Source organism: Periophthalmus magnuspinnatus, chromosome 17 (assembly GCF_009829125.3).
Source record: "Periophthalmus magnuspinnatus isolate fPerMag1 chromosome 17, fPerMag1.2.pri, whole genome shotgun sequence".
Classification (NCBI taxonomy): domain Eukaryota; kingdom Metazoa; phylum Chordata; class Actinopteri; order Gobiiformes; family Gobiidae; genus Periophthalmus; species Periophthalmus magnuspinnatus.
The window spans coordinates 30,714,349-30,727,577 of NC_047142.1; the positions used below are offsets into that span (position 1 = coordinate 30,714,349).

General features: G+C 40.2%; 1 protein-coding gene across 1 annotated transcript in view; it reads right to left on the minus strand.

The window, feature by feature from the left end:
• Window positions 1-5,848: 5,848 nt before the first annotated feature.
• The window catches only part of LOC117385797 (disks large-associated protein 1), a 48,528-nt gene continuing 41,147 nt past the window's right edge, over window positions 5,849-13,229 (minus strand). Inside the window, exon 16 of the mRNA XM_055228269.1 lies at window positions 5,849-6,121. Within this exon, the coding sequence (XP_055084244.1) occupies window positions 5,900-6,121 (222 nt within the window). The 3' untranslated portion in view covers window positions 5,849-5,899. The remainder of the gene's footprint in view (window positions 6,122-13,229) is intronic.

Sequence of the window (13,229 nt, forward strand, 5' to 3'; positions counted from 1 at the left end):
ACTGAATGTAAAATAGCTACGTTTAACGCCTCATCATGAAACATTCCAGGGAAAGCATTAACATCTCCGTGGAGACAAGAAGCTGACGCCGCAATGCTGAGTCACAGGTCAGATCTGTGGAGAGGTGACCCCATTTGCACTTTGAAAGCGTGTTTTTCAAGATATTTGTGAGCAATAAAAAATGTGCAAGTTAATAAATGTAAAATAGATATGTTTAATGCCTTATTATGAAATATTCCAGGCAACATAATAGCATCGTCATGGAGACAAGATGGTGATGCCGCAATGCTGAGTTACAGGTCAGCTCTGTGGAGAGGCGACTCCATTTGCAGTAAGAATGTGTGTTTTTCAAGGTGTTTGTGAGCGATAAAAAAGTGTAACTGAATAGATGTAAATTAGATACTTTTAATGTCTTATTGTGAAACACTGAAGGCAAAGGAATAACATCACCATGGAGACAAGAAGGAAGCAGAAACTCCACCCCGAAAGTTACATGTTTTTGAATCAACTTGTAAAATTTGACTCAGTCCTTTAGGTCAGTTCTAGTCCAGTTTTAGACCTGGTTGAGTCCACAGTATTTGCAAAACGATGTGTCTTTATTAAAAAGTTTTAGACCCCAGTTTTTGATTAATAAAATGAAACAGCTGCAAACCTCAAAATTGAAATCTGAATCAGTCCAATGACACGGACTTTAAAAACACAAAGGAGCCATTTCTGCATTACCACTTGATGACATCACAAGGTGGAAGAGAGACATTTTGAGTTGTGGAGAGGGACTAAATAAGCAAGATTACTGGGAAAAAATGTGTGAATGAAACAAACCCAACTCTAGGTCTGTTTTTGAGGAGGACTCTACATTAGAACATGGCCAAAATAAAACAAATTGAATTGAAAATAGGAGCAGATACCGAGTCGTGCCTCCAGAGGGCATCACATCTGACAGAAAACACCATCGCTTCATATTTATACAGTAAAAGTATAGATATGTTAGAGTGATCCTTGTCTGTCTCCTATGGCCCTGCTATGGTCACAACGATATGGCTTGATCTGAATGCGTAGTACAGACACAGAGGTAAGATTCGATTGTACACTCCCCATTTTAAATGCCCCATTTACAAAAGTACAAAATGTTTGGCTGCTCAGAACCCGAGCATTTGACCCGCACAGATGGGCGCAGTGATGGGAGCTCTGCAGGTGCTAAATATGGCAGATCAAAAGGACTAATACAGAGCAGAGAATAACGATAAGGAGGAGAAACTGTGTGTCTCAAGTTGAATCTGATTCATGATTTACAGTTTATGTAACCAGACAAAAAGAAAGTGAAAGAAACACAAACACACAAAGTCTTAGCCGGATCTTAAAAGTGCAAGATGGAACTTTTCTTGTAGAAGGTCTGCCACCAGCTTGTCTCCATGGAGATGTTATAGCCTTGCCTGGAAAGTTCCACAGCATGGCATTAAAGAGGAGTTATAATCTATGGCACTTGTGGATCTTTATGTTATAATTTATACATTTTAAATCACGATATTGATATTTTGAGCAATAAAAGTGAGATAGAGCCACTTAATGTCATACTGTGGAACATTCAAAGCAATAACATCTCCATGGAAACAAGCAGGTAGCGTACCATCCATCACAAAAGTTACATAGTGCACCTTTAACATTTAAAAGTAATTCAAATACAAATTTTTTTCCCCCCCTTTTTTCTGTCAATTTTCATGTTTTTTTGTTCATAATTTGTTCTTAATTAAAGTTTTGTCTGGTGTTTTAAAGGCATTATCTACTGTTCCTTGTTATTTTTTGGCAACTTTAGTTCAAACAAGTTAAATTTGCAGCTTTCTGATAAAAAAAAAAAAAAAAAGCCAAAATTTAAATGTGGCCTCTGTGATTTCAAGTACTACATTGCATCACACATGACTGCTCTGATTACAGCCAGGTGTTTCTGATTACAAACACCTGGCTGGGGTTTGAAGTGTCCTCCTCACTCTCCCCAAGTTTAGCAGCTCTGTTTGAAATGCGGTTGTGGGCGGAGTTTAACAGTTTAGTCCCACTTTAATAATAAAAGAAAGTTATTTTTGGTATAAAATGTTGGAATGTGAGTATTTTCTAACAAGATAAATAGTCAAATATATGTTACTGTGATGTGTTTGAGGAGGGGCTAAAGGTTTGGGAGCGACAAAGTGATTTGAACTGAAACGATGACACTTTTTTGTTGTAGATTTGATTGACATGTGCCTGTTTGTGAAGAGAGTAATTAGGCAAAACTGAAAAAATGACAGACTGAATAAGGCGTGTTCATAAAATATTGATAAAAAACATACAAGAGAAATAAATATAAAACCAAGACAACAGCAGAGGAATCCAACTCACAACCTCGTTACTGAGAGGCGGAGACAGGATAACCACTCTGCCGCAGTTACACAGGCGCGCTCTATTCAGACAGACCAGGAGTCGAACCCACAACCTCCTCACTAAAAGGTGTCCCGACCATTTTTAAACCTAAAATTGCCAATAGGTCACCAACAGTTTATGAACACGCCACATCAGAAAAAAAAATTCAAACTTAGAGGAGAGAATTTCCCAAAACATGATGAGCATAAATACATTTGAAAAACCCATTTGGTCACTGTACATGACTTTTTTGCTTTGATCTTTTCTACGTAAGTCTACATGTTACATATTCTAGTACAAAGTGTGTGTTCACAGTATGATTTAGGAATAATAATTTGAATATTCATATGGCACACTTAGTTTTATACAAATATACCCACAACTGAGCTGGATCCCACATCTGTGTTAAAAATATAGACTTTACATTATATCGTACTACTTTGAATACACCTAGAGTCTAATTGTACAGGGAGGGGAGACATCATACATAAGTATAAGGTTATTTACTGTCTAATAATATGAAGTAATAAGTCCTGCCCTTGATTACATGTATAAAAGTACTCATAAAGTATCTGTCAGCAGGATTTAAAATGGCTTCTTCAACACATTTGGCTGTGAGTTCAATGTAAACAAGAAAACTGTAGAAAAAAGGCCGTGCTGCGTTCAAGTCCGGCTCAAACGTTGGAATTCGGAGCACTGTTTTGAGTTGTTTCAGTTCAAAAGTGTATCCAAAATAACGGTAAATACCTCATTATTAACCAGGGCAGTGCTGTGGTGTACACCGCAAAATGAGACCACGGGAAAACAACTTAAAGCTACAGTTCGGAAGTTTCTGGAGGTCACCTGAGTGATTCCATGGCAACAGAGAAGTTAAATCCATACTTTGGAACATCCTCCATTGAGATAGATACGTTTTATATAGCTGTGCATACGACTGAAAGGTTTTTATTCTGCACTCTTCTTTTTTAATGGTAATTTTATGATGACAAAAGAAACATGGACTGATGGACTTTTATTAGACATAGTAAAGTGACAGGAAAGTATTTGAGAAGTGACAGGAAAGTTTTTTGTAAAGTAATGGGAAAGTTCTTAAACTGAGCAAGACAGTGTTTAAAGAGTGTGAGAGAGAGTTTTTAAAGGGTGCAAACGAGTGGGTGAGAGAGTTGCAGATTGGGTGATTATTTATGTTTGGATTTGTGTGATTTTAATGTCTTTCTTATTCTGTAAAGCACTTTGAATTACCTTGTGTACGAATTGTGCTATACAAATAAACTTGTCTTGCCTTCTATGCCATACCGAGTCGGGTTTACGGAGATGCAAGCCTGCTCACAGTAAGGACGCATATTTTTCAGTGCAATAAAAACAACCAACATTTTTTATTTTGGTAATTTTTTGGCGAAAAAGTTACATACAGAGGCTTTAATTCACTTCCTTACTTGTTTTGAGTTGACGATATATTTACTTTGTTAGAAGGTCTTGATTTTTAAATATTTTTTACGATTATAATGTAACCTTTGACCTCTTGTAGTTTCCTTACTAAATTGACGTAATCATAAAATCGGAAAATATGCGGAATAGTCAAAAAAATTAAACCAAATAACTAATTTTTTTCTCAAAATTATGCTCAAAACTACTTCAAAATGTAGTGACTCATTTTTGCGGTGTACAGTTTATAGAGTAAATGTTTTCAGCTTATTTCAGCGTTAGCCACACTAGCATAACAAACACCATCACATGTATTTTAAACTGCAGAGGCTCCGAGCTAAACTGCATTTGTCCTCTGCTTTTGACCCATCCTTCAGCGTCTCCGGGTTAACCCTGTCCGGAGCCGTGGGACCCGTCTCCAGCTGTGAGATTTGGAGAGGTTTAGTTTTGCAGGAGCACCTAGCTGGAGGATTAGCCAGGCTCAGAATGTACAACTCAGAGCTGACAAGTCTGACTTTGGAGGTGACCTTGAACGCAGCACGAGTATGGTGGGAGTGTTAAAGTAATGCCCTGTTTGACTGTGGTAACCAGACGGAGCAGTCGCTGGCACATGCTCTCTGCAGCTCTGGGAGGAGTTGGTGTAGAGCGAGGGAGAAAAGGCCAGAAAATTCATCCCACTCCTTTTTTCCTCTCTTCTTATGTACATTATTGTGTTGCTGTTTGTTTTTAAGTGTTGCAGCTTAAAAGACCTCATTTCTCCTGGTGGGACTTTGGACTTATATCATGTTTTAGCTGAAAAACGTTTGCGTAAAATGATAAGGTTTTCTGCTGAAACATGTATTTTATAAAAGGTCTGAACCATAGACTGTAAAAAGAAGTGGATTGAGTGAGAGTGACGTTACCCACAACGTTTGGCTTCAGTCAAATAAAGCTCATCGAGGCTAGAGCAGTTATAGGGGTGAATTTGGACTGCGAGTATCATAGCAACCAAAAAGCCAATCTGGAGCGAGGCTGTTGAAGGTAACGCCCCTTTCTAACCGCTCCACTGGTTTGGCAGGGGTTTTAGCAACACTGGCAGCGAAACCTGTTGCTAACACTACCAGGAGCGATCTTGGGAAAGAAAGCAGCTTATTTGTCTGTTATTAATATTCATATCTTGATTTACAGACACAATAGCGAAATAAAAACACCAGGATCATGTAGAGCAGATTAATACGAACAATTTAAGACTAAAATGACGAGTCTAACAGCAGCAGTTACAGAGAGAGGGACCGCAGTTTTTCAATAGAAAGTGACCTGGAGCCAGAGTCAATCACTTCCTATTTGGAACATGGCAGCTAGCAGGTTAGCTATGTCCATTTATGTATACAGTCTATGGTCTAAACCAGTAAAAAAACCTCATAATAAAGGTTCATCTTCCTTTTAAAGTCCATACATAATCTTCTGGTAAAGGCCTGTTAGCCTCTTAACCTCAATTCAGATGTAACTGCTTTGTCTGAAATGTTCCGTAGCATGGCATTACACTCAACTCTCTGCATGAAGACCTGCATTTGGCGTCACTGGGCCAAGTTACAAGTCAGATCTGTGGAGAAGCGACTCCACTCACAACAAAAGTGCACGTAAAATACTTGTAATTGGATAATTACAAGATGCAGAAGTCTAATACCATACTGTGGAACATTCCGGGCACAGCAGTGACATCACCATGGAGACAAAAGGGGTTAACAGACACCCCATTAAAAAGTTGCATGATGTGTCTTTAAAGTAGATCCCATTTACAGTTTGTTTTTGTATCACTGGTAATATTTGCTTTAAAAGTGAGTTAAAGTCACATGTTTATTGCTTCAAATGAGAATATATTTAAATTGTGCTTATTTCACCTGTAGTTTCTGAGTCTGGCCTTTTCTCCCGTTATAAAACACGACGCCCCAGCGCAGAGAGCGCCGTGGAGTGACTGATAGTTACTATGGACGATAAACACATGGAGATTCCTGTGTACTTCCTGGTTCAAAGGTGCAAACAGTGCCCTACTCTAGCTGGACTGTGGCTGTGTATGTTACAGTGTGAGGAGTGTGAGCGCCCCCTACAGTCTGGTCTGCGCCTCGGGGATGTAGATCTCGATGCTGTCCGCGCTCTCAGTGGCGGAGTTCTGTCGGACCGAAGCGGCGCGTTTGGCAGCTAGGAGGCGCTTGCGAGCGTCGTGCCGGGTCTTGTCCGAGCTCTCCAGGGAGCGGTCCCGGGCCAGAGGCGGGTGAGTGGGGCCTTTACCCGGCTTTTTGGGCACGGGAGGGGGGAGGCGTCTCTCCTGGAGGGGGGAGGGAGGGGGAGGGACAGTTAAAGGGACAGAAACCAGCGCCTCTGTGTGTGTGTCCCAAACTCACTCACAAGTAGTTTGATTTTATTAAAGTCAGACCTGAATAAACCGATTAAACTAGAATGACGACTGGAGTTCAAAGGTGGAGTTCTGTTTGGCCTATGATTTCATTTACCTTTTATTTGTTCTTTGTTGTTAAATAAATAAATAAATACATAAATAAATAAATAATGGGCTCACTAATAGATTTCTGTATTTTTGATTGTGTTTTTTTGCTTAAAAAGACCAGTGGTGGAAGAAGTACTCAAAATGCTTACTTGAGTAAAAGTACAGATACTGGAGCAAAAAAATTAAAAAAAAATACAAGTCAAAGTATCACATGAAAAAAATCTACTGAAGTAAAAAGTATTTAAGTACCCATTTAGTAAAACGTTTTTGTGCAGATTTGAGGTCTTATAAGGAGTAGCATTGATGAAGATTTGTGCTGAATTTTGTTCAACGGAAACAATTGAATTAATGTTGTTTTTAGGCCCGAGCCCCTACAGGGCGTAGGGCCTATTGCTTCCGCAACGATGAGTGCGAAGCACTCATCGTTGCAAACTGTCTTCACGAAGTTGCGCGCGAAGCGCGCAACTTCGTGGCAGCACCGCGACCTTGCACAGACTCCTGTGTCCTAGCAACCCATGCCATAGGCATGGGACATGCATATTTGTTCTTGCTAGCATGTCAGCGTCAACATTGAGTCAATGGGCGAAGCCCATTGACTCAATGTTGATGCTGACGCAGCGCGAAGCGCTCATGTCCCCAAACACACTCCTGGCATCGAGCCCTATCCAAGCCCCCATGCCGCAGGCATGGGCCATACTTGTTACTGCTAAAATGAATGGAAGTCAATGGGAGGTCAATGGCGGACCCCGACGCCATGGCGAATGACGAGCGCGTTAGCGCTCGTCATTCGCCATTGACCCCACGGTGACGTGGGGAAAGTTGAGAGCTTTCAAAAAACATATAATATGCCATTGTAATGTTATCGGATATATTGTTTTTGCTAAAAATATTATTATTATTTTTTTTTTTATTCTTCTGCTCTTTGAGCAGTAATTTGACCCCCTGAACATATTCAAAAACTCACCAAATTTTGCCCAAAATTCAGGTCTGCCGAAAAATTTATTTTTTTATATGGTGCATCATTGGGCATAAAAAAATGGCGCGACAGCGCCCCCTGCAAAAGTCAAAATACATTGCGTCAATGGGAGACGTCCCGACGTCAACTTTGGCGTAGAGCCACGAAATTCGGTACACGCATTCTTCAAGTGATGCCAAAAAAAAAAGATTATTATAGCCACGCCCTCGGATGCACCGGAAGTCGGCCATCTTGGATTGAAAATTCCAAAATGCAAAGTCAGCGTTTTCGCTGACGTCACATTTTCGTCAACTCCTCTGAAGGCGCTTCACCTGCAGGGCTGAAAATCACTGTACATCATCTAGACAAGTGGGGCATCAAAAGTTATCCAATTTATGATGATCCCATTTACGGTTTCCGTGCGATGAAGCCGCAAAATTCCATCGGAATTTTTGCAATTTTCAAAAGTCAAAATTTGCTCCCGTTTGCGCATGCAAAGTCCGATTTTGCTCAAATTCGAATCAGTTGTAAAACTTTCCGGCCTAAAGCTACTCATTGTGAGAAAAAATAAATTGGCGCGATAGCGCCCCCTACAGAACATTTAATAAATTTGTATGGAAGGCCAAAAATTTAGTTTTCCCAAATGTTACCAAATTTGACACAAAATTCCATTGGGTCATCCCAATCAATAAAGCCAATCAGACCTATGTCGTCTTTTGCACCGTGTTGCCATGGCGATGCGCCAAACTGCCAATGTTATCCTAATGGGAAACCTCCCAATTTTTCCCATTCATGGGAAAAATATTAGTTTCATGGAATAATGTGAAATTTGGCACCATGACTCTTCATGTCATCCTGATCAAAAAAGTCAATCAGACCCAAGTCATATTTTTCACTGGGTTGCCATGGCGATGCGCGAGAGCGCCCATGTTATTCTAATGGGAAAATTTCCAAATTTTCATACATTTCAAAATCTTATAACGACTTATTACCGTCAACGACGAACATAAAATTTGGCACAGTGATTCTTCAGGTCATCCCCGTCAAAAAAGTCCAAGGGGCCAAGTTTGTATTTTGCACGGTGTTGCCATGGCGATGCCTGGAAAACCCACGTTTTTCCATTTTGTGCATCAGCACTTCCAATGTGTTTTGACTTGTTTGGTGACAAGTGTAGCCCAAAGCCGCAATACAAAAGGGACAAGTGGCGCGTCAGCGCCACCCACAGGGAGTGCGGGGCCGGCCTAGTGCGAAGCACGGCCCGCGAGGGCCGTTCGATGCCGCTTGCGGCTTTAATTTTCTTTGTTTTTCTTTGTATATTTTTGTTTGATCAAACTGTGGACGTGTTAAAACCCTCAGCAGGTCTCAAACTATAATAAAATACTTTTACTTTTCATTGGAGCTCTATGTGTATATGTACATTCATATTTATATGTATGTGTATAAGTACAGATCTTTTTTTTTTTTTTAAGTGATAATTAGAAATGAGAAAAGTGCTGGTTTCATTAAACTCACATTTATAATATTATGTTCTGATCAAAAGTGACTGATTTCCACCACAGAACAGAAGACTTTTGTGGTCCAAAGTGATCCCTCATTTACCTTATGCATTCTGAACATCCTGATCATTCACCACGATGAGTTTATAAGCACTTTCCACAACTCTCAGAGACCAGTGCTGAGTTTTGTCGTCATGGTAATGCATGCTAACATGATTCTCAGACAATAAAATGTTTAAAAATAATTAAATGTAGACAGTACACAGCTGACTTATTTTGACCTCAAGAGCTGCTATACAATATATCTGCACTAGGACAAGACACATTTTACTGACCGGGCCTTTAAAGGTTCTGTAAAAATGTTACAGAACCTGTCATCAAAAACAGACCTGGAGTTGTGTTTTGTTTCATGTTCATGTTGTTTCACACATGTTTGACTAACCCTCTAACACTTTATTATTAGTCTGTCTACATCTCCAAAGCTTTAAATGCTCTGTTCCACCTTGTGATGTCATGAAGTGAAACTTTTCAAGTTAACAGCTCCTTTTACCTTTTGTTCAGTAGAAATTCTAGTGAATGTGTATAATATTTAAAAACACAGTGGAGCACTCCCTGTATCACCACATGACATCACAAGATGGAACAGAGTGTTTTCTGTTTGAGAGAAGAGCTCAGCCTAAATATGCAGAGTTTGTGTGTTAAACATGTGTGAATGAAACAAAACACAACTCCAGGTCTGTGCGATGAGGAAACAACATTAGAACAGAGATGAGAGAATAGTGTGACATGGCCCTTTAACTTCTTTTCATTGCACTGTGACAAAGAGCTGATTTTGAAACCTAATAATCAAAAGATCTTGGAGACAAAAGCGCCACATGATCTGCTTGCTCTCCTCATACAGATACATTTATTCTGATGACGTTTGAATTGACTGTAATCTCTGGTTTGTGTCTATTTCAAACCCGTTTCTGATCGTTCTGCTCATTGTTTCCCAGGGCGACCAATCTGAGCTCTGTTATTCCTGTGGGGACGAGTCAGATCCATGTTGTTTTCTATGGAGATGATCCCACACAGGCTTCAGTTCTGTAAAGACTTAAATTACGATCTCACATTTAAACTTTTGGAGGAGATGCTTGTCTGACTGTTGCTGAGGCATAGTTTGTCAGCCATTTTGAACAAGCTTTTTGCTCCACTCACTTTAACTACACCTACTTCTATTCATTTATTATGACCAAACTTTTTATATGACATTACAATCCTTGTTTTTGAGTCACTTAAGTTGAATCAAACGTTCTAAGGTTCTGATGGTCGACAATAATATAAGAAAAAGACTATTTTTAGAGTAGAGTACAGATATATTATATAAGCAGCTCTTGAGATAAAAAAAATCCCAATTCCGCTGTGTGCTATCTGCATCGAGCTAGAAAACGTTTTACTGTCAACATTAGCATGCTAGTTGTTGTTATTTATTCATTCGTGGAAGGAGCCATATCATCTTAAAGGTTTTTTTTAATATTATAGTATTTATACGTATATTTGTCATATTTACTGCATTACATGAACAGATACGACGGTCTCACGGTTTCAGCTTCGTGTTATAGGCGCCATTTTGAGGACTTTCCACCATTCCGAAGAGGAGATATTTTGTTTTGAATTGTTAATCACTATGGCAACAGTCCTATTTTTCATCCTTCTGAAATCCATGGATATAATAAGTTAGTTAAAATTGTGTTTAAGTTATATTTTAAATCCAGTTCCACCTCTGAATCGTATGTTTAATCAGTTTTGCAGATGATTTTCACTGATCTACGTTTCTTGCTTGAAAAACACACTCTTTAGAAGCACGTTTCCATTGGAGCGGTTTGGCACAGGTTGGATCAGTAAGGCTCAGTTTTCTACCTGTGCCAAAGTGCACCGAACAGAACCAAACCAGACCAAACTGGAACAGACCAGACCATGTCCCTCCATAGAAACGTGTGCGGAGGTTCAAGGACGCACACACAGTAAGCAGCAGCCCGGCAGAGGATGTAGGAGCTAGGAGACAGGAGCTAGGAGACAGGAGAGAGGAGATAGGACACATGAGCATAGGCTGTATATGGTGGACTGAGGGAGTGTGACGTTACCCATAATCGAGCGCTAATCGAGGCTAATCGTTAACCAAAGCCCATATTTGGAAATCCGAATGTGTAACTAAAGAGCCAATCGGGAGCAAGGCTGTTGAAGGTAACGCTCCTTCCTGCCCACATTGCTGGTTTGGCTTAGCAGCGCTGTCAATCAAACGTTTTGCTAACACCAGGATCATGCAGAGCGGGTTAATATGAACATTTTAAGACCAAAATGACGAGACTGACAGCAGCAGTTACAGAGAGAGGGGACACAGTTTTTCAATAGAAAGTGAATTGGAGCCAGATTCGACGGAGGCGTAAGCGCGCCCATGCCCACTCTCTATTTGGAGTGGCTAGCAGGTTAGCTATGTCCGTCTATATATACAGTCTTTGCATAGGACGTAGGAGCTAGGAGAGAGGAGAGGTAGGAGACAGTAGAAGAAAGGAGAGCGCAATAGGAAGTAGGAGCTAGGACACAGGAGGTAGGAGACAGCGCACACAGAGATGCATGGGGAGCCAGAGCAGAGTTGGTGCATGGCGGTGTGGCCTTCACTGTCGACACAAAAAAACAGGAAAAACCATGATCACAATGAGCAGCCGATGGAATGGACCACAGCCACACACAAGTATATATATGAACATGTATATATATATATATATGTATATGTATATGTTAGGAGTACTGCATGAGAGGGCTGAGGGCAGCATCCAAACACATGCATGGCAGACTTTTAAGATCTCATCACTGAAAATACGGGTGAACAGAATATCGGTGTTTCTAATTTTATATATGGAGATTGCATCGCCCAGTGTCATCAGGTGTGTCCTTTTAAACTTCATATGACACTGTATATGAAAGATTTAAATTTTTACACCAAGTTTCAGCAAGATCTAGGGAAGAAGAGAGGAGGACAGAGGAAAGAGAGAAGACTCCTCACACACACAAATTCAGAAGCTTTTTGGAAACATTACATTCACTTCCATCCATTTCCTGAAGACTGGTCCTAATCTTAACCATAGTCACTACTAGCCAAACCTTTCTACTCTCTAAAAACCTTTAAAACTGAACTAGTTCATTTTAAACAGTTTGCAGTGGTCCAAACTTACTCCTCACTTACCTTATGCATTCTGAATATCCTAATTACTCACCACGATGAGTTTGTAAGCACTTTTAACAACTTTACAAAAGACCAAAGCTTTTTTTTTGCCATCACGGTAAAGCTGACAACAGCTAGTATAACAAAGAAACATTTACCAAATATATGGAAAAAATGGGTACATGGGTGCCTTTAATCTAAACCCTAACCTATTTAACTCAGAGCTTAACTTTATATCATGTTGTTGATCTAATAATAAGGGATGCATGTCATGGGGACCTGATTTTTGTCCACACTGTGCAAATATAACTGTTTGAACACACACACACACACACACACACACACACACAGAAGAGGTCCTACAGAGGGACCCCCCACACCAGGAGACAGAGGAGGTCCTGATGCAGAGGGCCCCCCCCCCCACACACACACACACACCAGGAGACAGAGGAGGTCCTGATGCAGAGCCCCCCCCCCACCCCCCACCCCACACCAGGAGACAGAGGAGGTCCTGATGCAGAGGCCCCCCCCCCCCACACACACACCAGGAGACAGAGGAGGTCCTGATGCAGAGGGGCCCCCCACACACCAGGAGACAGGAGCAGAGGAAAGTCACATCATTAACTAAAGGTTGGCATATGCATATGTTTATACAGACTCCTCTGGAAGTCTGCAGAAGAACAGTCCAGTTCATACTCTGCAGTTGATGTCATCAACATTTCCTGGGGGTGTAACTGGACGCACTGCTTTGTCTGACGCTCTGTTACTCAAGTTTGACTTTAATCTGAACTTTGCTGAACTACAAAAACTCTCAAATAACATTAAGGTCACAAGCTAGCTAGCAATAGGCAACAGTTTTCAGTGAGTCACTCTCAACTTTTTGTTGAAAATCAAACTCCTAAACAGGAACATGAACGGATAGATTACAGGCTCCTGAAAATTTGCTGTTTAAATCCATTTTGGATTTTTTCTTGAGTTTTCAGACAATATTTAATATATTATATATTATATATATTATATAATATATAATATAAATATAATATTTAAACATTTTTAGTAGTGATGGCTAATGTGTGCATTGTTACCATGTTACAGCTAAGCATTCTGCTATAGACATACATGCCGAACACTGCAAAGTATCAGTGTTGATTTTCAGACTCTAAAATGTGATGACATCATACTGTAAGATGGAGGAAAGAGACAGATTTTCCGACTGATTACACTGCACTAAAAGATAAAGTCACAAATGCTGAACCTGATCATTTCTATTAATCACTA